A 23,861-nucleotide genomic window follows, 5' to 3' on the forward strand; every position below is an offset into this window, starting at 1 on the left:
GGACCCGGGGGGGCGTGCCAAGTAGTCTAGGACCAATCCGTGACCGAGGCAGAAACAACAGGGAGGGGCCATCCTCCTGCCAATCGGAAGTGCTAGGAGGCGGGCCTGCCAGTTCGCGGACAGCTACGGCGCCATGAATATCCTACCCAAGAAGAGCTGGCACGTCCGGAACAAGGACAATGTGGCCCGCGTGCGGCGTGACGAGGCCCAAGCCCGGGAGGAAGAGAAAGAGCGTGAGCGGAGGGTGCTTCTCGCTCAGCAAGAGGTAAGCACCGAGCCCGGCCGGGGCTCCGGGGCTGAGCGCGCAGGCTCCTCGGGAGGGACCGGAAGCGGTGCGGCGCGCAGGCGCAGGGCACACCGTGGGGAATTTGGGGCTGGGTGCTTTGGAAGTATCTTCTCCTAGTGCTTTGATTAGCTCTCCTTGAACTCTCGCCGCTCTTGCTCTTCCCCCGCTCCTGTACTTCTCGAGGCCATAGTAGGAGCTCATGAAAAAACGAAGCCCTGAGTAGTTCAAGGAAACCCGGGCTACTTTTCAGTTTGCCTGCGCAAAGTCCCCATTTAGTGAGCGCCTGCTGCAGAACGCTTGACTTGCAAAATATCTCAAGCACCGTTCATTCTTAGAGGAGGCGCTATCATTTCTATTTTGCAGAGGGGTGAGATGCCTTCAGAGAGGAGGCCACAGCGAAATGACAGTGGAACAAGGCAATTCAGTTTTATCGGGCGAGCCCTTTGCCTGCACTGCCGGCCACACAGAAACACCAGAGGCAGTCTTTGTAACTCCTCACCTGTTTGATTTACACCTCACTTCCAGTCCTTTAGCTAATTTGGTGGTCAGCACTGGCTGGGGGATAGTTAGGGCTTTTAAAATTCTCATTTATCACTAGAAATTGCAAACCAACCGGGGATAGTGACTCGAAGCCCAACCTGGAATTCAGATCACCTGTTCTAATACATGTTTTGGTTGCCTTCATAGCGGTTTTTCTGTTTGTTTTTTTTTGGCAGTGCCCACCGCATGTGGGAGTTCCCAGGCCAGGGACTGAACCTGAGCCTTAGCAGCGACTTGAGCTGCTGCAGTGACAAGGCGGGGTCCTTAACCCGCTGCGTCACAAGGGAACTCCATTAATAGCTGTTTTTATTGTGTCACTGGAAATTCGGAATCCCTCTGGTTTTCTGTTTGAAAGGTAGCTTGCAAACCCAGATATTGCCTTATTTCTCCACCTTTTCTCGAAGCTGGGGCAGGTGCCTTTCCTGGCTCCGAGTGCCTCTGCTCCCTTCCTTACAGCCCCCGTCTGTGGTTGGCACTAGATTCACTGTTCCTTGAATCACATCTAGGTTCTGAATATTCTGCCTGTAACTTTCTTTTCCCCCAGGCCCGCACGGAATTCCTGCGGAAGAAAGCTAGGCATCAGAACTCACTGCCTGCGCTTGAAGCAGCAGAAGCAGGAGCCCCAAGGTCTGGCCCTGTGGATCTGTTTCGGGAGCTGCTAGAGGAAGGGAAAGGCTTGAGCAGAGGCAATAAAGAGTACGAAGAAGAGAAGCGACAAGAGAAAGTAAGTTGGTCCTGCCCTCTCCATCAGTCATGGATGGAGCTGGGGCTGGGGGAGCACCTTGCTTTCAGGTGTGACTGAGGGGTATTTAGGGACACAGAAGGAATCATATAGCTAATTTAGAGAACTCTTAAGAGTAATGAGGAAGTCCCTTTGTGGCTCATCAGTTAACGAACCCGACCAGGATCCATGAGGATGTGGGTTCCATCCTTGGCCTCGCTCAGTGGGTTAAGGGTCCGTTGTTGCTGTGAGCTGTAGTCTGGGTCGCAGACGCGGCTTGGATCCCCCATTGCTGCGGCTGTGGCGTAGGCAATGTGGGAAGACCCCTAGCCTGGGAACTTCCATATGCTAAGGGTGCGGCCTTAAAATAAAAAAGAAGAGTACTGAAACATAGCAGTCAAGAGAAGTTGGTTACTGTCGGGGTGCTAAGTACAAACCTGTCAGGTCTCTAACCTGGTGTCCAGATGTATAGATATCTGGGGAGTGTTAAGGAGCTTTGATTTTATTTTTTTTTAAATTTTTAAAATTATAGTTGATTTACAATGTTCTGTCAATTTCTGCTTTTCAGTAAAGTGACCCAGTTAAACATATATACATGTGTGTGTACATATATATATACATTCTTTTTCTCACATTATCCTCCGTCATGTTCCAGCACAAGTGACTAGACATAGTTCCCTGTGCTGTGCGGCAGGATCTCATTCTCTCTCCACTCCCACTCCCTTGGCAACAAGTCTCTTCTCCAAGTCCATGAGTTTGTTTCTTTTCTGTAGAAAGGTTCATTTGTGCCACGTATTAGATTCCAGATATAAGTGATAATGTATGGCATTTGTTTTTCTCTTTCTGATTTACTTCACTTAGTATGAGAGTCTCTTGTTCCATCCATGTTGCTGCAAATAGCATTATTTTGTTCTTTTTTATGGCTGAGTAGTATTCCATTGTGCATATGTGCTACGTCTTCTTCATCCATTGTCTGTGGATGGACATTTAGATTGTTTCCACGTCTTGGCTGTTGTGAATAGTGGTGCAGTGAACATACAGGTGCGTGTGTCTTTTTCAGTGAAAGTTTGTCTGAATATATGCCCAAGAGTGGGATTGCTGGGTCATACCGTACTACTATATCTGGTTTTCTGAGGTACCTCCCTACTGCTTTCCACAGTGGTTGGACTGATTTACGTGTAGGAGGGTACCCCTTTCTCCACACCCTCTCCAGCATTTGTTTGTAGATTTCCTAATTATGGCCATTCTGAACAGTGTGAGGTGGCACCTCAGAGTAGTTTTGATTTGCGTTTTCCTAATAATTAGTGATGCTGAGCATTGTTTCATGTGCCTGTTGGCCATCTGTGTGTCTCCTTTAGAGAAGTTTCTATTCAGGTCTTCTGCCCATTTTTCAGATGGGTTGGGTTTTTTGCTCTAGAGTTGTATGAATTGTTCGAATTATTTTAGAGATTAAGCCCTTGTCAGTTGCATTGTTTGAAACTGCTTTCTCCCATTCTGTAGGTTGTCTTTTTTTTTTTTTTTTTTATGGTTTCCTTTGCTGTGCAAAAGCCTTTAAGTTTGATTAGGTCCCATTGGTTTTTGTCTTTATTGCTTTTGAAGGTGGACCTAAGAAAACATTTGTAGGTTGATGTCAGAGACTGTCTTGCCTGTGTTCTCTCCTAGGAGTTTGATGGTGACTTTTGTTTAAGTCCTTAAGCCATTTTGAATTTTTGTGCCTGGTGTGAGGGTGTTTCTGTTTCATTGATTTACATGCAGCCGTCCAGTTTTCCCAGCAGCACTTGCTGAAGACACTGTCTTCTTCCCATTTTATAGTCTTGCCTCCTGTCAAAGATTAACTGGCCACAGGTGTCTGGGTAAGGAGATTTAAAAGTGTAAACCACATCCTCCGTCGTCAGCCCTCAGGGATCTCCCATCGGACTCTGAGCTTGCTGCCCCTGCCACCCGCCTCTGCCTTGCTTGCTTTTCCCAGATTTTTCTTCAGTTAGGTCCCCAAAGTTGCCGCCCTAACCTAAAGCAGCTCCACCCTGTGCCCCCGTTTCCTGGGCTTCTTGGTGATGAAGCTGTCACGGTGCTCGAGGGCAGGAGCCGCACATATACTGGCCAGTTGTGTCCCCAGCACCTCGACAGGCCCTGCTGCCTGATTGTCTGGTTCTGCCTTCTCAGGAGCCTTGGGTGTGTTCTCTCCAGGGCTCTCCAAGAGGAGATACACTGGGCATTCTCATTTCCGTATTTCCTGTCCCCCTCAGGAGAGGCAAGAGAAAGCTCTGGGCATCTTGACATACCTGGGCCAGAGTGCAGCAGAAGCCCAGACCCAGCCCCCTTGGTACCAGCTCCCCCCAGGGCAGGGGACCCCATCGCCTGGTGCCGGACGAGATGAGAAGATCAAGAACCGCCTGGACCCTCTGCGGGAGATGCAGAAGCACTTGGGGAAGAAGAGAAAGCAGAGTCGTGACGACAGCAGTCACAGCGGAAAGGAGAAGGAGCCTCCTGTGAAACAATGGCCCACAGAGTAAGGAGCTTGGGCCCTGAGGCTTGGCCATGGCCACATGGCTGGGACAGGAGGGTGCTGCAATCCTCAGTCTCGGGCTGGGGCTAGTGAGGTGTTCTCAACATGTGGTCCAGGGCTACTGGGAGTCTTGACACCCCTTCAGGGTCTGCAAAATCAAGCCCATTTTTCACGTTTTCACTCTTGTTCTTGGGATTTCTAAAGGCTACGTGACACGACAAGATGCCACTGCTCTCTGATGGCTAGTGGAATAGATGTTTGTGTTAACTTTTTAGTTTTGGGTTCCCTTGTGGCTCAGTGGGTTGAGGACCCAGTGTTGTCCCTGCAGTGGCTTGGGTCACTGCTGTGGTTCGGGTTTGAGCCCTGACCCAGGACGTCTATGCGTGCGGCCGAAACTGGACATTCCTGTTTCCATGTCGTGTTACATGATCGTAACAGAGTTGAGACCGGGGTTTGAGAACCATGGCGCTAGAGTAAAAGCAGGTTTGTGTCTTTCAGCTGCCAGACCCCTAGGTAGATCAGGTACAGGGACCTCTGCTCTACGGAGGAAGAGGTGGAGGGCGGGTGCTCGGGGTCGCAGAGCTTGGTAGGGTGGAGGAGTCGCCTGGAGGGCGGCCAGGGCAGCTCCCTGCTCCTAGCACCCGCTTCCTCTCTCTGCCTCGTGACCTGACACTGGGATAGCTGCAGGAGCTCCCAAGTGGCAGTTCCCTCGCAGAGGCAGCTGGGGGAGGGTGGGGCCTTCCAGGACCTCCGGCTTCCTGAACCAACTCTCCTCTCCTCCCAGACCCCCATCCCTGGACCGGCTTCGAGCTGAACGTCTCCGGCGTGAAGCAGCTGAGAGGGCGCGGGCAGAGGCCCTGCTGGCCCGGGTCAGAGGCACAGCAGCCCAGGAGCATCGGCCGGAAGAAGAGGTGGATGAGCGGCAGAGGCGGTACAACTCCCAGTTCAACCCCCAGCTGGCCCGGCGCCCCCGCAGGCAGGAACTCCCCCCTGCTCACTGACTGAGGGGGTAGAGGAGAGGCCGCTGCTGCCAGCCGTCATATAAAACTATTTATTCATAAATATTTTCCAAAATGAAAATAGGTTTACCAAAAAATGTCCCTCACTGGGGAGGGGAGGAGGGGGCAGCCCTCGCCCCCGGGCCCCCAGGGTGGGGCTGAGAGGTAGAGAACACCTCCCGGCCCCCTCCCTGCTTCCTGGGGGAGGGGGCTGCCCCGGGGCCTGGGGCCTCCCCCCCAGTCTTCCAGGGCAGGGCCCTCACCTGGGCAGGGGGATCAGCATGCGGGGGGAGGGGGTGGAGGAAGGGGCCGGTGTCACTGGAGGTCCCGGTCCTCCAGGTAGCGGTACTCAAAGGTGAAGCCTTCCTTCTTCCGCTGGCCCCACTTCTCGTAGTCAAAGTAGATGTAGGTGCCCTGGCCGGGGGAGAAGGCGGTCAGTGAGTGGCCCAGGAGGCGCTCGGGGATCTGGGTTGGACCGACACAGGGGACAGGTCTCAGGGCCGTGGACGTGCCAGGCAGCAGGCCGCCTGCCCGCACGCACACGCCATCTCACTCCACCCTCTCAGGGCTCTTGGCAGGTAGGAAACGTTATCACGCCTGCTTCAGAGGAAACGGAGGAAGGCACAGCGGTCAGGGGTCAGAGCCGGGCCTCGGCCCTGGGCACCTGTGCACCTCGAGATGGCTGTGGCTTTGGAGGCCTGACAGGCGCTGCGTGTGTGCTGTGTGTCCTGGGGTTTGGTCTTCACAGAAGCCTCAGACCACTGCCCCGGCCTTGAGGACCAACAGGCCTGGCTGGAGCCTACATCCAGGCACGCGGCCAGGACCAAGGTTTTACTGGGGACAGTGGTGGTGCGGGAGCTTCTGAAGGACTGATGCCTAGAGACACGCTGAGAGGATTACTTTGGACCAAACGAGGAGGGGGCAGGAGGGCTGTGGTTAGTGGGGGAGAAGACACGGTGGGAAGGGGCTGGTTCTGAGTGGGTGGTGGAAACACTTCCAAGAACCTGAAAGCGCCGTGAGGAGGGGACCGAGTCCCCTGAGGACAGGGGCCTTGGCCAGTGCTCAGCAGCGGGGAGAGGTGTGGAGGGAACGCCACTGTGGACCACCACCAGGCAGGCCCAGGTGAAATAAAGTACCAAACGCCCACGACACTACATAGCAGGCACCGTGAAGTACTTACATGTTAGCAACTCATTTAATCACAACCGTGTAAAGGTAGGTCCTATTACCCCGTTTTTACAGATAAGGAAATGGAGACAGGTGTTCAAGTGAGTGGTTCCCAAACACCAGCTAGAGCTGGGTTCAAGCCCAAGGAGTCTGGCTCCAGGGTTTTGCAGGAAGGAGGGGAGGTTCCCATCAATTACGAGAACATTTTAGAGAGCTTCCTCCTCCGGGAGTGCCCAGCCCCTGCTCTGCTGGGGGCCAGGGCTGGGACCGGCCGGTGAAGGTCCCCGTGCAGGGCACTCCCCCGTCTCGGGTGGGAGACACCAGCCCCCCGCACCGTGCCGGGGGCCAGGCAGAGGTGTGGGCTGTGTGCAGCGGGGGGCAGGCTCCTCTGAGGGGACATAGAGGCGAGGCCCTCTGGGCTGCCCAGGAGGCGGCCGGGCGGGGAAGAAAGAGAGCAGTGTCCCAGGCAGCGCACACGGCCTGAGGGCCAGCGCTGGTAGAAGGAGGTGGCAGCGGAGGGAGGCGGGGCTGCTAGCCTGCGTGTGGAGCGGGGAGCAGAGTGGACGGGGCACAGGCAGGGGCCCTCACCTGCTCAAACTCGTCAGTGATGGTCTTGGGCTCCTCGTGCCTCTGGAACCACATCATGTACTTGGTGTGGAATCGCCATGACTGCTTCTTCAGGGCCTTGGCTGCCAGGTACTGCGCCTTCGTGCCCTGGGGAAGGAAGGGGGACCCGGGGATCAGGGGGGGGTCTCCAAACTGGAAGGGGCCAGGGGGACAGGGCAGGGCAACAGGGCTGACCCCAGGCCCCGCCACAGACCGAGGTTGGGCTGGACAATCCGAGTGGAGATGGGCTGGGGCACAAGACATACCAATGCTGGTCAGGAGAAGGAAAATGAGACAGGAGGTGGAAATTGCTTCCAGAGAAGCTTTGAGAAGAAAGAGAAACTAATCGTGATGAGTTGAGAGGAAGCGGTTTAGAAACTTTCCCAAAGTGGGCTGAGGGTGGGGGTCAGTCGTAACTCGCAGGGGTCACGCAGAGGTTGGACTATTCCCTAGGGGTCTCCAGGGAGGCCTGAGAACGTGCCCGTGAGCAGCGGCCCTGCACAGCCGAGACTGAGAGGGCAGGCACCGTGGGCTGTGCCAGCAGGCAAGCAGGAGCGGTGCTGAGCTCCCCGGCTGCTCGGCCCAGCCCTCGGCCTCAGCAGGCCTGACAGCTCAGTGCTGAGGGGGGCAGGGGCAGGGTGGGGTCGGAGGGGCCCAGGACTGGGGAATGGGGAAGGGGTGCGGTCCCGGCGGCCGCAGTGGGGCACCCACCTCACCCCTCCAGCCCGAGGGGGGACGGCGGCGGTGGCGGCGAAGCCGGGGGGCCTGAGGCTGCCCCGGGGGCCCTGCTGTACCTCCAGATAGTAGAAGATGAAGAAGAGCGTCTCGGTCGACAGGCGCTGGTAGAACTCCACAGTGTCCGAGTGTGGGGGTGGCATCTGGTGGTGGTAGGGGGGTGTTGGGCAGGGGTTCCGGGGGAGGTACTGCCTGTGGGGGAACAGGAAGCTCAGCGCCACTGCCTGGCGGCCCCTGCTGTCACACAGGCAGGCAGGACCCGGCCTCCTTGCATCCCCTCGCGGGTCCAAGGGAGCATCTTGGCCCCGAGTCACCAGGCATTCAAAGCCTCGGTCCCCGCCGCCTGTGCAGAGCCCCAGAGCAGTGCCCAGAAGCTTCACCTAGTCTCTAGGACGGGGATGAGACCTCCAACTGCAGCCTCCTCCCTCAGACTCGGGTCCCAGCCCCCAGCCCCCTCTGCGGCCCCTCACCGGATACGCTCAGAGTCTGAGGGGTGGGGCATGTGGTGCCAGGCAGCCTCTTCCATGGCCTGCTGGTAGAGCTGCTCCTTGGTGAGGGGCACAGGCCCCAGTGGACACACGCCCAGCGACAGCGGTATGTTCACCTCAGAGAGCTGCAGGGGAGGCTGGGCTGAGGCTGGGGGAGCTGACGTGCTGCTCAGGATGATGTCTGCAGAGGGCAGAAGGCAGAGGTGGGGCTGGCAAATGTCAGGCTGGTCTGTGCAGCCCGCCTTACTGGCCCACCCACCGCCCAGACACTCACCTCGCTCCGTCAGGTGCAGTGTGGGCACAGGGTCCTCGATGCCGGAGCTGATGGCTGCCCGCTCGGCCATGGACTTCAGGGAGCTCAGAGGCTCAGGAGCCTGGGGAGGGAAGAGGTGTCTGGCCTAAGGTCAGGGCAGAGGACTGACACTGGGTCCTCACCGGCCCTGGCCCTCGCCTGCTCTAGCGGAGCAGAGGCCCCTAGTGCGAGAGGACGTCCACAGCAGCGCCCTAGCAGTGAGGAGGCAACCGGGCCCCAGCGGAGGGGCGCCGGGCCCGCGGCATGACCCGGAAGACATGCTGCACTCGGGAACGCGCCGAGGAGGGCCCCGCGGCAGCCCTGCTTCTCCGTGCCCACACGCCAGGGCCCCGCCGCCAGCTGCTCGATGCAGGCCACTAGGACGTGGCCCCGCGGCCTTGGCTGATGGGGGCCGCCAGCCGTGGCCTTACCTCCTCTCCACCCCGCGCCCTCGTCCTTCAGGCAGCGGCTTCTCTGTCCTGCCGCTAAAGCGCCCTCGGAGGGCCCTCCACGGCCAGGCCTCCTCTCCCCTGTCCTGTCCTCAGAGGTGCCTTGTCAAACTCAGCTGTTCATTTCTCTACTCCAAACCTTCCCATGGCTGCCCAGCACGACTCGCCCCAGTCCGTGGAGCAGTGGCGTCAGGGACTGCCCCCTTTCTCCGGAGAAGCGCGCCCGCGCCCGCGTCCCCTGCGGCCTGTCTACCTCTCTGGCTGAGGGCGCCCCTGGGGCTGGTGCGGTTCTGAGTGCCCTGTGAGGATGACGGTCAAGAGCCCACCACGTGGGGGGAGGGACCCATGCCCATGCCCTGCATGTTCCAGATGAAGGAAGGCTCACGAGGCAGCTGTGCAGGCTGGGACCCTGCCAGGGGCCCTCTCACCCCTCCTGGGGCACTGAGTGTAAGACACACTGGCCCGCAGGGCTGCTGCCCTCTGAGACGGGCCTCGCAGCCAGCCCGCAGCCTGGGCCCTCCTCTCTGCCTCTACGTAGAGCGCGGCCGTTGACCCTCCCAGGCTCCTGTGCAAGACAGCAGCTCCTGTCACCCTTCCCGCCGCTGAGACCCCACCTGACCTGGCTCAGGTCCCGGCTTAGATACCTGCCCAGTCCACCCGGCACCCTAGCTGGGTGGCCTCCCCCGGTGAAGTCAGGTGCACCTCTGTGCACTCCCTGCCCTCCCTGTCCAGGCCCGGCTCTGCTCCCTGCGTGGAGGGTGGCAAGTGGGTACCTTAACCCGGCACAAAGGGGATCAGAGTAGAGGTCGAGTGTCTCCTTGACTTAAGCAGTTTTTTGGAAGGATGCAGGCAGTGAGCTGGACAGTGGGTTGGGTCAAGAAACGCCCTCGAGGAGAAATGGGGACAGAGGCCGTGCTGGACGGAGGGGGCTGAGAGTGGACACCGGGAGAGTGAGCAGGCAAGTACGGTCAGAAGCAAGGAGAGAACTGGGGGGACAGAGACGGGGGCCTGGGGAGGGGGTGGCGAGGAGCCCAGAAATGGGGTGAGGGTGCAGGTATGCCTAGAGGAGAGACGCCAAAGCAACAGAGAGCGAGGGCTGGAGGGGGAGATGGCAGGGAGAGACCGGAGGGAGGGGACTGCAAAGGGGTTCAGTGAAGGCACAGGGCCAGGACACGGAGACACGAGGGGCATGCCCGGACGCCAGGGGCCCACCTTGATCTCCGGGGCGGCGCTGAACTGCGGAGGTCCATTGAGCAGGGTGCTGGCTGCCTTGGCCTCGCTGAAGCTGGGCGTCGGGGAGCTGGGGGGGTTCACAGGTAGTGGCACCAGGAGGCTGGGACCCCCGGAGTTGTTCCCTGAGCCTGGGGCCACGCCCCCAGCGCCTGTTGGAGCTGCTGCACTGGGCTCCTTCCTGGGGAGGGGTACACAGGGGTGGCTACTCAGGAGGGGGCCCCAGGGGCAGGATGGACGATGGGCAGGTCTGGGTGGTCGGGCAGGGAGAAGGCACAGGAGTGGGGCGGCTGAGGGACACAGCCCGGAGAGAAGCCCTCTGGGCGAAGGCGGACCTGCTCTTTGAGACACCCCCATGAGGGTGGGGTGAGCCTTCTCCAGGTGCCCCTGAGACCACACGGCTGAATGGCCCTGGGAAACAGCAGGCCTCTGGAGGGGCCCGCAGAGGAGGGTGTGGAGGGGCAGTGCCCATGTCCTGCACAGGAGGTTAGGCTCTCTCGGGGTTCTGCTCCTGGAAACAGGATGGTCTGACCTGGGACCTGGAGAGGTGACTGGGGAAGGACGACTGGGACCCTTCATTTTGCAAAGTGGACACTGAGCCTTCAGAAGGCGGCAGGAAGGCCTGGGGCGGGATGCAGGAAGGGGAGGTGGAAGGGCAGAGAGGACTGCAGGAAAGGGCAGGCTAGAGAGCATTCCAGCAGGTCCCTGATGGGTGGGGGTGAGGGACAATCCCACTTAGACAAGGAGTGTTTTAGGGCAAAGCAGAGGGCAGCTGCGTCCAGAACCTCAACTGGAAAGAAGTGGGGTCACATCACCTAAGCAGGCGGGCAAGTCCCAACTGGCAAGGGAGGGCCTATATCTGCAAGATGTGGTGACACTGCGCGAGGCCCCATGTCCCCAACCCCGCTGAAGTCGGGTACTCACGAGGTGCTGGGAGGTGGGTTGTGGGGGCCAGAGGGGGGGCCCAGAGCCTGGCTACTGGTGGTGTTGCCCCCACTGCTGCTGAGAGCCACCTCTGCTGGACTGTCTGCCACCACTGAGCTGTAACCTGGGGGGAGGAGGAAGGAGTCAAAGGAGCTTTCACCCACTATGGGGACCCCTCCCCCGCCCCGCTGCCCGCACCCCACCCCACCCCCGCCCCGACTTACTGGTGGCACCATTCTGCTTGCCAGCACCTCCACCTCCACTGCTGTTATTACTACTGCCGCCGCCTCCGCCACCTCCACTGCCACCTCCACCTCCCCCACCAGGCTGGACGCTGGGGGGTCGTGGCTGGGCGGTGCTGGGCCCACTAGGGGCTGGCGGGGCCACAGCCTGGGCATAGGGGGCAGGGGTGCCCGAGTTGTGGCTGGGAGCTGGGCTGGCCTTGGGGCCCAGGGCACTTGCGGGTGCTGCTGGGGCAGGGGCCCCATTGTTGCCAGGGGTGGTGCTCAGGGCAGAGGCGGTAGGCGGGGGGCCGGAGGGGTAGCTTGGCGGCACGGCTGGGGACTGAGGGTGCTGGTTGCTGTGGACAGGCTTGGAGCCGTTTTTGGCTGGAGACTGCAAGTGGAGGAGAGAAGAGTGTGAGAAGCCAGTGGGTCAGCAGGTTTAGCCGGCCTCCTGTACACCCCTCCCAAGAACGAGGCTCCACCCTCAGCGCTGGCCTGGCTGCCTGAGGCTCCCCCGCCCCCTCAGGCTTACAACACAGGCCTTTCTAGCCTGCAGCCAGCTTTCCACGCCCTGCCTGGACATCTCCCCACGACGTCCCACAGGGACCTGAGACCCAGCGTGGGGCTAAGAGAAACCCATCTGCCTGAAGGCAGAACAGTGGGAAAAGTGAAAAGGCCCTCGGAGTGTGATCAGCTGGGCGGAACAAAGAGCCCAGAAGAAGGCAGAACGGCTGAAAACCAGACAGCAATTCTGCACGTCACTTAAAGGGTCATCGAAGCAACTCGGGGGGCTGGTGATGAGCAACACCCCACAAAGCAGTGCCCATGACACCCCTGTGGCTGAACTGCTGACAGACAGTCCCTCTCAGCCAGACCACATGCTGCCGTGCCCCCGCCTCCTGGACGCATCCTGATGCCCTGCAGGCACCTTGCTCACTATGCACCAAGCGGGACCTGTGACCGATTCCTTCCTGGCACCACGCAGCCCGGTCCCACACCAACCTCGTCAACACCTGCCTCAGGGTCCCCTTGGGGACCAGTCCTCCTATGAGCCCAGAGCAGGGTTTCAGGCCCACGTGCCTCCTGCCTCAGGACAGCGTTCCTGTGCAGCAGGTGTGCTCCCGTCCCGGGAGAGAGCAGAATTCATGGGGTTCACTAGGCGAAAAGAAACTCTGGGGGGCCCTTCCCTTCTCAAGATCGCACACCATCAGCGCAGCCAAGGCCCAGCACGCCCTCCCAAGCCTGAGACCCGTCCCTTCTCAGAGCTGGTCCATCAGCCACGGGTCCCACAGCACCACAGGTGAGGTCCTGTGCTCACGCCAGGCCCACCTCCCCACACTTCCAAGCTCCAGCGCCACTTGCCCGAGTCACGCTGCCTCTTCCTCCACTGCACAGTGCAGGCGTCCCTCCCGGAGCACCTCCTGACCACAGTACCAGCCACTCGCCTGTCTGTGCCCATCCACACCCAGGGCAGCACTGCCTTCTGACCCACCGCGCCCCCTCACAGCCCAGCCTTGGGGAGCCAGCAAAGGAGTGAGCGCTGTGCCCATCAGTGTCTGACGCTCACTGGACCCACCTGGCTGACTTCACTATCCGTCGAGCGTCCCCTCTTCTTGTCATCTTCAGAGTTTTCCTGAGGTTCAAGAGGTGCAGTCAGAAACCCGGGTGACTCCAGGGCCCTGACGAGACACGGATCTCTGGGCCTCCCAGACCCGAACTCGGCTGACCAAACTCCTGGCCCCAGCGCTGCGCAAGTGCCTCCGACCTTCCTCTCACTGGGAACCCACCTGAGCCCTGCTCTCTAGGGTGCTGTCTTTCAGGGCCCAGCACCACCCGCCAGCCTCTGGAGGATGCAGGAAGCTGCTCTCCTTAGGGAATCCGACCCGTGATCCCTTCCCAGGCTGTCCGAGCACCAGCCTCCCTGCTCCACGCCCAGACCCACGAATGCCCTAAACCAGCCGGATCTTCAGCCCGTGGGGCCCAGACCCGATGCCTGGATCCCTCCCTCCAGAGCGTCTCCGAGAGTCCTCAGCCCCGGCCCTCCGTGCCCTCCCCGGGCTTGCAGACCCACCCAGGCCTCACCGTGGTGCAGTTGGCCGGGCTGGGTGGGATGGGCGAGCTGGAGGTGGTGGAGGTGGGCGTGCTGCTTGACTGGTTGAAGATCTCATCCTCCATGTGACTGTGGCTGGGTGGGGAGGTGGCGACCAGCGCCTGTGCTGTGGGGGCGGGAGGGGGTGTGAGCCAGCTGGACCCCCCTCAGCACCGGCCCTCGGCACCCCCAGGCCAGCCCCGGGCCTCACGAATGTCCTCGAGGTCCAGGTCGTCGTAGAGGAACTCGTTCTCCTCGAAGTCGGGATCCTGGGACGAGTCGACGTAGTACTCCACGTCGTCCTTGATCTTGCGGATGGCGTCCACCAGGATGGAGTCGTTGTCCAGCATGCGCAGGATGGTCTCCAGCATGCGCACATGGTAGCGGTGCTTCTCGATGTGCCGCTTCAGGCCCTCGATCCGGTCCTGCTTCTGCTGGCGAGCCCAGGGCCAGGCTCAGGGGCAGCAGGGCCTGCCCAGCCCCTCCTGCCCCCACAGAACCCGTCCTCAGTCCCTGACCCTGGGGAGACGCAGAGGCTCCTCTCCAGCCCTGCCCAGCGCCTGCTCCCCACTCCCCCCGCCCCCGCCCCAGCCATCCCTGGAAACCTCTCAAAGAGCCAGGGCTCCCCGTGCCTCCCCTGCAACACGGCCCTACTGGCCCCCACCTGACCACCCCCACCTCTCGACGGGAGCCCCCACCTCTCTGCTGAGCCCACCGCCCAACTCCTAGCATCATCTGGATCACAGACCCCCCCGCCCCCGTCTGCCTCTGACAGTGCTAACGGCAACTCGCCCGCGGGGGGCGCCTGCGGACAGTCTGGATCGTCTGTCACCACCACGACCTTCCACACCCGCTCGAGCACCCTGAGGAGGAGCCCAGATTCAGAGGCCCGGCTCCCCGGCTCCTGCCCAAGACCCCAGTGCCCTTTAGGATTTGACATCTCAGACCCAGCTGCAAAGCCCTCTCTGCCAGGACTTATCTTCCAAGCCCACGGTTCCCAGACCCCTCAGTTTCGGACGCCCACCTCTGGCACACTGCCCACCCCCAGCCTCCCCAGGACCCAGCTCTGCCCCTGGCACTACCCCGGTCAACTCAGACCCTACGATCCCAGGTTTCTGCAGTCGGGGCCCCTGGCTTTGTCTCAGACCACTCTTCTCTTCAGACCACATACCCCATTTCTCTATGTCCCGTCGTGTCCACACCCGCTGTCTCCCCTTGGGCCTGGCCCTGGGGGTGCCGTGAGAGCCCAGCTGCGGCCCCTAACCTCCCTGCCCCAGTGGGTGTTGCTCGGGTCTCTCTTCCTCTACAACGCAAGCAGAGCTCAGCACCTTCCCCCAAACTGCTCTTCTGGAGGCCCTGCCACTCACCCAGACACCCGGGCTGGACACTGAGACTGCTTCACCTGCGCCCTGTGCCATCCTCAGTCAGGTGCTAAGCCCTCCCGATCCTGCCCCTTGACCCCCGATCCCAGCTGCCGGCCTCTCCCGCTCGCCAGCCCATCTCTGTCCTCTGGGCACAGGGTCCCCCCACTCACATCCTTGTCGCCCTTCTTCTTGCGTGTCTGCACCGACAGCGACTCCACCTCACTTTCAAACTGGTCCACCTGCATGTTCAGGGTGTCGATGGTATTCTGGGGGAGGAAGGGGAAAGGCAGGCAGTCAGCCAGGGTCCTCTCATGCACCTAGGGGTCAGGGCCCCCAGGTCACCTCCTCCTCTACCCCAACTCACTGTGAGCCACTGGCCAACCTCCTCCTTCTCCTTCTGGGCAGGGTCCACCTTCTGTGCCAGGCCCAGGCCCTCCTTGCTATAGGCTTTGGTCTTGGTCTCTCGCTCCACAACTTTGAACCGTTCCATTTGCTGTGGGGAGCGAGGGTGGCAGGGGGCTCCCGTAGGTGGGAGAGCAGCTGACTCAGGGCCAGCAGACACTCAGACCAGAGCCTCTGGGAGCCACACGCTCAGGCGCCCAGCCCTTCGGCTCCCCTCCCTAGGTGCAGAGCCCTTACCCTCTCGGGGACCTCTGGGGACCCGGGAATCCAGCCACGCCCCAGCTCTCAGGACCAGGCTCTGGGCTCCTACCGTCTCAATGAGCTTGCGGTTGTCTATCAGCTGCCTCTTGTCCTTGATCTCGTTGGACGCCACCCATGTCTTGATCTGGTCCCTCAGCCGCTGGAGGTGCGAACAAGTCAGATGGCCTCACGACCCCAATGCCAAGTCCCGCCCCCGCCCTGGGACCCAGCAGTCCACCCTCTCCCTTCCTTCTGCCCCCCAGGACACGGGCGCCCAGGCCCCAGCCCTCACTTGAAGCTTCTTAATCTCCTTCTTTAGGTCAGCCTCATACTTCTCTTTCTGGTTTGCGTTGGCTGCATTGTGGAGCTGAGGGATGAGAGAATCCAGGCCTGAGTGGGGTTCTGGGTGCCCCACTGCCCACTCCAGCAGGAAGCCCGCCTCTCTCCGCAGTCCGGGGACACTGGCGACGACCCCCTCCCCCGGCCCATCTCCGAGCTGCTTCTCTGAGGTCCTGGGCATCTGGACGTGCAGGCCGTCTCTGGGGCTGCCATTCCAGACGTCCTGAACCGTCCTTTCCGCTCCTCCCTGGAGACCCACTCAGATGCCGAGGGCCCCAGCCCTGTACCTTCTGCCAAATATCTTCAAACTGCTCCACGCCCTCGGACACCTTCTTGAGGCAGCGATCAATCTCACCTGGCCAGGGAGGAAGCAAGGCGGTCAGCGTCCTGCCAAGGCAGCAGGCACCCAGAGGGTTCTGAGGAGACTGGGCACATGGCCGGGCGGCGGCAGGTGGTCAAGCCAGTACCTTGGAGTTTGCGCTTGTCCGCCATCTTCCCAGCCCTACGGACGCGCTCTCTTCATACTCCCTTGGAGACGGACGCTGCCGGGAGAGGTCAGGGAGGAAGACACAGTTACACCCGGGGGGGTCCAAACCCAGGCACGTGAATGAGGTCAGAACAGCCAGGCACAGGGGATGGAGAAGGGAAGATGTGTTTGCTATCTGATGACGGAGACGGGGTCCAGTTCTGCGGCTGCTGCCCCGACGGGCCAGCCCGGGGTCCGGCTCACGGCAGGACCCTGGAAGTTTACGCAAAGGAGGAAGTTGATACACTTTCTGTGTGCCTCTGACCCAGGAAGTGGAAAGTTCCTAGAGCAGGAGGCACTACCTCCCCAGATGACCCTCACAAGGATTTTTCAGAGCAGAAAAAAGTCCTCCCGCTCACAGCCGACTGCTAAGAACGAAGGCATTAAACCCAGAGACCACACTTCCTAGAGAGGAGTCAGGCACCCAGTCTAACATAGGAAAGGGTCACTCCTCAGCCAAGTCAGGAGACAGAGACCATTCTGCACCCCATGAAGAAGAGCCTGATGCTGCGTGTATGAGCTGTAAGGGACAGAGGGCATGTGCGATGGGAGGAGATGGAAGCTAAACCCACCCGTGCAGATAGGGCTCGGTCCCAAGTGGAAGAGGGCCTTGACCTCTAAGAAGTTTATTCCAGAGACGAGTCCTTAAACCAAAGGAGGCTGATACCAATCCTAACCCAAAGAGGCTGCTACCAAAAAGGGCTAGAGATTTGAAGGCAGAAGGCATCCCCAAGAGAGGGCCGGAAAGGAGAACCTTACAAAGATGAGAGGGTCAAAGCAGACCTCAGCTGCGAGGGAGCCATCTGCGCGCACAAAGAATGACGTGCCAGATGCACTGGATAAGCACCCGATGCTTCGAGAGGGCATCTTCATCCTAAAGGAAGTCACACGTGACCCAGAGGGGACCGAGATCAAAGGTCACCAGGAGCTCTCACCCAGGGCAAGCTGCACTTCAGGGCCCAACACCAAGACCAGGAGAGCCTTGGGGAGGGAGGGTTAGGCCTGCACCACAGGAGGCTGCTCCTCAGAGAGGTGGCCTCTGCTGGAAAGCTCCCCAAGATCTGGGCAGTGTCCACTCTAGGGCCTGGGGCAGGGTGCCCCACCCAGAGCAGCCCCAACTGCCCAGGCAGAAAGAGCTCTCCACGGAGGACTAAGACCCTCAACCCAGTGGGAAGTCCTACCGAGAGGACCCCCACCCACGGGGAAGAGAACATCTTAAGAACAGTCCTGTCCTGTCCCGCATCTGTGCCACTGAATGCCTGAAAGCTCACAACGTGGCTAGTGCAGAAGAACGGAATTTAAACCGTTGATGTTAACTAGTTAAAATTTAAATCGCACATGGCTAGTAGCTACAGGTGAGACAGAGTATCAGAGAACATGCCTTGGAAACAGAGGCTCACAGTGACAACAGGGCTGGCCCCTCAGCCTCCTGGCAGCATCCTCCACAGGGACCCACTTTGCATGGTGCAGACCTATGACTTGGGGGGGCACGAAGCTCCTCCATAAAGGGCCAAGCAGCAGTGGCAGCATCTTTAGCCCAGGACTTGCTGAAATGCCAAGGTGGGACCCAACCCCAAGCGGGGGAAATTCCAGCTCCAGGAAGGAGCAGCAGCCAGAAAAAGGATCCGAGAGACAAGTGTGCTGAGGGGACTCAAAGCGAGATGGGACAAGTGCCCTTGATACAGGCTCTCACACGAGGGCCGGTCCCCAACACTGAGCTGTGCAGCGACGTCTCAGGTCCAACATCCTAACGTAGAAAAGCCCAAGGGTGAGAGGCGGGTACAGAAGCGTTAGACAGGAGGCCAATGCTGGGGCACGGGCAGGGGCTCCAGCCCAGGTGGAGAGGATGCCCAGTTTACACTCCACGCCTTAGGAAGGGGGAGCTCATTCCAAGTCCCCATACTGAGCAGGCAGAACACCCGCCCCAGGAGAGGAGCTGATATCCCCCAGAGTGGGCAAAAGAAAGTCGTGAAGGAGTTGGACGCAGGGGAACAAGAGCCCTACCTGGTCCAGGAAGTGACGTTTCAGACAGAAGCTCAAAGTGGGAGAAGACACTACCTACGCAGGGAAGCCTGCTCCTCCAGAGAAGGGCGCGTATCCTGGGCCAGGGTACTCCTAGCCCTAGACAGCCTGGCGACCCCAGTAGTTAGGAGACTCAGCCGCAGAGGCAACACCCTCTCCCGAAAGGAAAACCCCACAGCAAGAGGAGCGGAGAGAGAAAGGAAGCTGGAGCCTGAGTCTTGACCTGGAGGTGTCCTCACAGAAGAGCCCCAAGCATAAAGGGCTGGGAGCCCGCGGCTCCAGGGGGGTCCGAGATGCTCCAGGGAAGGTAACCACGGCAGGCCGGCTCCCGCGGAGACAGGCACGCGTCTCAGGGGGAGGAGCTGGTGCTCTCACTGCATAGGGTCTCTAATAGCACCACGGAATCTGGGAACCTTGGTCCAGGAGACTTAACTGCACGACTGTCCAAGACGAAGACACATGCCCTCTACTCAGGAGGCTCTACTAGGGGGCGGGCAGGGTGGGCAGCGCGCCAGGGCCGCAGGAGCCAACCACCAGAGAGTGAGGGGCCGAAACTAACAAAGAGCCCCCCACTTCACCTCGGGGTAGATGATACTGCCACACGGAGGGAGGCCTGATGAGGAGGAGCAGAAAGCTTAGTCCTGGCGGTCCCTAATCCGGGGCTGTCACCTGCCTGGACGGGGCCCTGGAGCGGGGCGAGGGCTCTGGCCTATCCGGAAGGGATGGCGGAAGGCCATCCCGAACCTGGGAGGCAGCTGTCGCTTCACACAGAGCATCTGAGACTCTGGAAAGTGAAGGCTGTTATCTCCCCACAGCAAGGCCCAATACAATGGTGGGGGGCTGGGAACCCCCCCTTGGGAAGGTTACACCGGAATTCGCCCCCAGCAAGAAACCTGTGCCTCAGGAAAGAGGGCAGAAGCCTGGTCGCGCACAGTAGGGCCTCCCAAGCAGGAGGCTGAAGCATGAGCCCTTGGGCACTAACACCTGAGAGGGTCCTTAGCTCCTCCGTGGGGGGCACACAGAAAGGCGTGGACACCTCAAGGCCAAGAGTGACCAATGCCCATACCAACGAAGGCAGGAACCTTACCCCTGGAGGAGGTGACACCGAGAAAGGTTCCTTACCCTGGAAACAAGGCATGACTCCAGTCCCCAAAACGCCACACCTCACAGCGTGGGCACCTCAGATCAAACGAGCCTGACCCTCTTAGGGGGTTCCAGCAGGGCGGGTGCGGAGAGGCGTGAGCCCCGGTTCTACAACCACTCCCACCACAAGGGTTCTTCAGTGCTGGGAAGCTCACACATCCACAGGGAGGAGCCCAAGACCAACACCGAGGGGGTGGGATCCTTGCCCCCTGGAAAGATGACGCTCCCACGCTGGGGCTGAAGCTTCAGCCTGAGGGATGTGACAGCCTACACGGTGAGGCAGTGGCAGAGAGTGTCAAAACACCGGTACCAAAAGGGCAGGAGCATCCGTCTTGGGGGAGGTGACAGCCCCTGAGCTGAGAGGCAGGGACGCTCGGCTGCCCCCAGCAGATTAACAACGAGGAGAAAGCGGGAACTTGGGACATGCCACCAAGAGAGGACCAGGTGCCTGAGACCCAGGGGACATCGACAACCGCACCACAGGGACCTCGAGGTGGAAGTGACATCGAGAGGAAACCCACAGCCAAAGCGGGCAGAGTCTGGATCCAGGACAGCTCACAAGCAGCCAGCCAGAGGCGGATACCCAGACCCAGGGAGTCAGGCGGAGGCCGGAAGAAGCAGGTAACGCCGAGGGCAGTCCCGACTCCCAGAGCCGAGAGCCTGGGCTGTGGGACTTGTCAGCACAGAGACGGAAACTTGGGCTGGGGCTCCGACGCGTGGAGCTGGCATCTTCACTCCAAGGGAGTTCGTCCCCCAGCGCATCCCCAAAGAGAGGAGAGGCCGCCACGGCGGGAGGGGAGCCTGGCCCCGGGAAGGGCGAGCCCCTGCCCTCGCAGGGGTCCTCGCAGCCCCCACACCACACGAAGGGGCAGCCTCGCCCGGAGGCGCCCCTGTCCTTCCAGCGAGGCGCCAATACCGACGCGGAGAGGGGCGGCACCTCGCACCCTCACACCCCACGGGGGCCCGACACGGACGCCGCGCGGGGCCGGGGTCGCGGGACGACCCCCGGGCGCCGCCGAGGGGCGTGGAGGAGGGAGCGGCGGCGGGGGCCGCGCACCGCCGGGCGGCGGCGAGCGCCGGGGCCGCACGGGGCGGGAACGGGGGCGGCCATGTCGCGACAGGCGGCGGGGTCGCAGGGGCGGGAGGCGGCGGGGGAGGCGGCCGACGGCGCCGGGGGAGGAGGGGAAGGGGTCCGGCCCAGTCGAGCCTGACGCTCTCACCACAGGAGCTGGCGCCGCCGCTGAGGAGCCTATCGCGACAGGCGGGGAGGCGAGCGCCCGCCGCCTTTTTCTCGCGCCCCGGGCCCGGGCGCTATCGCGATAGCGGAGCGGAGCGGAAGTGGGGTGGGGGGAAGTGGGCCCGGGGTTGTTCTGACGACGGGGTCGGGGCTCAAGGGAGGCCGCGGCGTCTGCCGATGGCTCCGCGGAAGCTGACCGGGCCCGGTCCAAGATGGCGGCGGCGGAGGAGGCCTCCCCTCCTCTCTTCTCGTCTCTGGCGCCGACCCGCCCCCGAGCCCTGAATATAGGCCTATCATTGCTCCGGTCGCACGTCGCTCTTGTCCCCCGGGCGCGCTTTATTGGTTCTTGGCGGAGATGCGGCCGGCCCCCTCTCGCCGATTGGGTGATCGCTCCAAGGCGCGGCGTTCGATTGGCCTCCTGCGCAGGCTGCTAGGATTGGCTCAGGTTTTCTTCCCCGCTCCTCCTCCTCCTCCCGCCTCAGGGCACAACACGCCAGCGCGAGGACTCGTGCGTCAATCCGGAGGCCTGTGTCGTGCTGATTGGGTACACCCGCCCCCCTCTCCTAAGCCAATTGGTCGGGGGGAGGAGCTAGGCTGATTGAGGGCGGGAAGTCGTCCGTCAAGTTTGGAGCTGTTTTCAATTGGCCGTGGGGGAATATTCTGCCCAGAAACCATTGGCTGGTCCGGGAAGTGGGTGGGGAAAGCGGAGGAAGGCATGGAGAGTGGGCGTTAAAGGCCGCGTACCTAATGGGAGACGGACAGGTGCTTTCAAAGCCGGGGCCAAGCTGAAGTCTTCTGCCAATCGAGACAGCCTCTGGGCCGAGAGGGAGGAGCCGGGCAAGAGGATCCACCCCCTCCCCCTTCGACGGCCCTGTTATCTTTCACCGCAACGTGTCCAATAGTGTGGCGAGTGGGCGGCACCCGCTCCTAAGGCGTGTGAAACCAGGCATAGCAGGCAGGCTTGGGACCCGGGTGCATCCTTCCGCCTCGCTTGTGTCCTGGCGGGCCAGGCCTGTCCCTGTCAGCCGCAGTGTCTTCTCCAGGTGCCTGTATTTGGCATGCCTCTGAGATTCAGAAGAAGGAAGAAAAAGAAGGAAGGAAGCCAAAGACAATGTCCCAAGTCACCGGCACCACGCATAGCTGAACTGGTTGGGAAGCGCTGTGGAGGCATAGTTTTTGTTCTTCCCCTGAGTGGTGACGTGACCGTGGAACAGTAACTCCTCTGCACCTCCGTTTGCTTGGCGCTGTGAGGGCGCTGCAGAAGGTACAGATGAGATTCCCCGTGCCCCTTCACGGTTGTCTCCTAACACCGGTCAGACCTCACCTCGGTGGTTTTCTCTCCCTGGCCTCCCTTGCTGATGGCTCACGAGCACTGTTCATGAAAATCTACTTTTGCAAGTATACCGTCATTTTCGTGGTTATTTGAGACGCCCCCTCCGGATTTTTGAATGCCCAGCGCTTGGCAACCGTTTGCATTGAATGAACACACGGATGAACACGGGGAATGACTTGCGGTTGAGGCTTGCAAAGTACTGGTGCTTTACTATCCGGGAGGCGTTTGCCCTGGGTCACACAGTCAAGACGGCAAGTCAGACATGCTCATCTCCTTTAGGTGGAGGAAAGTGAGGTAAATCCCAGGGAGATGCATGGGCGGTCCTGCATCAGAGTCGCCCACTGCAGGCAGACCATTCTTGTAAAAATGCACTGTTCTTGGGCCCACACAGACCTGGGGAATAAAGCCCAGGGATCTGCATTTTCACAAACTTCCTGGGTGATTATTAGTGATGCAGCAAAGTCCTGTTATTCAAAGTGTGGTCTCTGGATGGAGCAGTGCTTTTTAGATGTCTCAGGAGTCGCTGGGAGATTTGTCAAGTGCAGATTCTGCGGTTCTAACAGATTCCCAGGTGACGCTGATACCCACAGTTCACATTTTTTAAGTAGCAAGGGCCCAGGGCAGTTGTTCACGAACTTAGCTGCACACGAGAATCACCTGAGGGCTTAAAAAAAATCCAGATACCCAGGCCTTGCCCTAGACTGATTACATCAGAGTTTCTCGGGAAGGGAACCAGACATGAGTGATTAAAGACCCCGGAGTTGATTCCAACACGCAGCTCATCTGGTAGGGAATTTTCTAGTGGTTTTCAAAGTAGGGTCCCTGCATCCAGCAACATCACCACCACCTGGGAAGTGGTTAGAAATGCACCGCTTTGAGTCCCGCCATAGACCAACTTGGTCAGACACTCTGGGCTCTGAAACCCAGTTCGAGAGTCCTTCCAGGCAATTCTGAAGCATGTTAACCTTTGAAAAACTCCAAGGGTATGCAGAACGGTAGGGCCAGGTGACTCAGATTCCTTCTGGAGACTCCCACCTCCATGTCCCTGGCCTCCTGTTAGATTCCTTCTGGCCAGGGGAGAAGGGGACTCTGAAGAGCTGTGCACAGACTGCCCTTCCCTGGCACACGCATAGGCAGAGATCGGCAAAGGTGGTCACTTTTTTTTTTTTTTTTTTTTTTTTGTCTTTTAGGGCCGTACCTGTAGCATATGGAGGTTCTCAGGCTAGGGGTCGAATCGGAGCTGTAGCTGCTGGCCTACACCACAGCCACGCCACAGCAACGCCAGATCTGAGCCGCATCTGCGACCTACACCACAGCTCACGGCAACACCGGATCCTTAGCCCACTGAGTGAGGCCAGGGATCGAACCTGCATCCTCATGCATGCTAGGCAGGTTCAGTAAGCACTGAGCCACGACGGGAACTCCCAAAGGTGGGTCACTTCTAAGCAAGGCTGATTTAAAAGTTCAGGGATAAACCTGGGGAATGAGCTGTGTGACCTGGGGTAATTTGGCCATTAGAAAGAACCTCCTAGGAGTTCCCGTTATGGCTCAGTGGTAATGAACCCGACTGTATCCATGAAGATTTGGGTTTGATCCCTGGTCCCCATTCAGTGGGTTGCTGCGGCTGTGGTGTAGGCCGGCAACTGCAGCTCCGTTTTGACCCTTAGCCTGGGGACTTCTATATGCTGTGGGTGCAGCCCTGGAAACCTCCCCCCTCCCCCCCAAAAAAAAGAAAGAATGCATGAAACTCCCAGGTATGCAGACTCTTTCAGGTGAGGGAAGGGAGAAATTGAGAGAGGGCCACTGCAGTCCAGAGACAAAGCCCTGGGCTGAGGGAGGGACTGGGGTCCAAAGATACACAGAATCCCAGGTGATGACAGGGGAGTCCCAGAGAGGTCTCAGGACCCAGTGTGCCAGAAAGAGACCCACAGAGAAGCCCAAGAGGCCTCACTCCCCACAGGGCTGGTTCTGCCCTGTGCGCCCACCTCCTGGGCAACTAA

The 23,861-nt window shown here is 60.1% G+C and overlaps 2 protein-coding genes across 13 annotated transcripts; one reads left to right on the forward strand and one right to left on the reverse strand.

The window, feature by feature from the left end:
- LENG1 (leukocyte receptor cluster member 1) lies at window positions 48-6,203 on the forward strand. Its single transcript, XM_003127415.5, has 4 exons — window positions 48-265; window positions 1,371-1,550; window positions 3,794-4,056; window positions 4,838-6,203. The coding sequence occupies exons 1-4, from the start codon at window positions 134-136 to the stop codon at window positions 5,052-5,054; spliced, it is 792 nt and encodes a 263-aa protein (XP_003127463.2). The 5' UTR covers window positions 48-133; the 3' UTR covers window positions 5,055-6,203.
- Window positions 5,091-22,603, reverse strand: CNOT3 (CCR4-NOT transcription complex subunit 3). 12 transcript variants are annotated; one of them, XR_002344772.1, is made up of 18 exons: window positions 20,512-22,603; window positions 16,068-16,142; window positions 15,888-15,955; window positions 15,554-15,628; window positions 15,332-15,421; window positions 14,984-15,112; window positions 14,790-14,885; window positions 13,467-13,686; window positions 13,249-13,382; window positions 12,743-12,799; window positions 11,167-11,557; window positions 10,943-11,066; window positions 10,001-10,199; window positions 8,322-8,421; window positions 8,030-8,228; window positions 7,536-7,751; window positions 6,807-6,932; window positions 5,091-5,465 (listed from the first exon to the last, which is right to left on the reverse strand). XR_002344772.1 is itself a non-coding variant. In XM_013998753.2 (18 exons), exons 2-18 carry the CDS (start codon window positions 16,090-16,092, stop codon window positions 5,367-5,369), a joined length of 2,265 nt encoding a protein of 754 aa, XP_013854207.1. In that variant the 5' UTR covers window positions 16,093-16,142; window positions 20,512-22,603; the 3' UTR covers window positions 5,091-5,366. The 12 variants fall into 12 exon arrangements, 8 of the variants coding, with proteins under 8 accessions (XP_013854207.1, XP_013854206.1, XP_005664879.1 ...); XR_001309181.2 differs by having other exon boundaries at window positions 13,467-13,689; XM_013998753.2 differs by having other exon boundaries at window positions 7,619-7,751.

This window comes from Sus scrofa, chromosome 6 (assembly GCF_000003025.6).
Source record: "Sus scrofa isolate TJ Tabasco breed Duroc chromosome 6, Sscrofa11.1, whole genome shotgun sequence".
NCBI lineage: Eukaryota > Metazoa > Chordata > Mammalia > Artiodactyla > Suidae > Sus > Sus scrofa.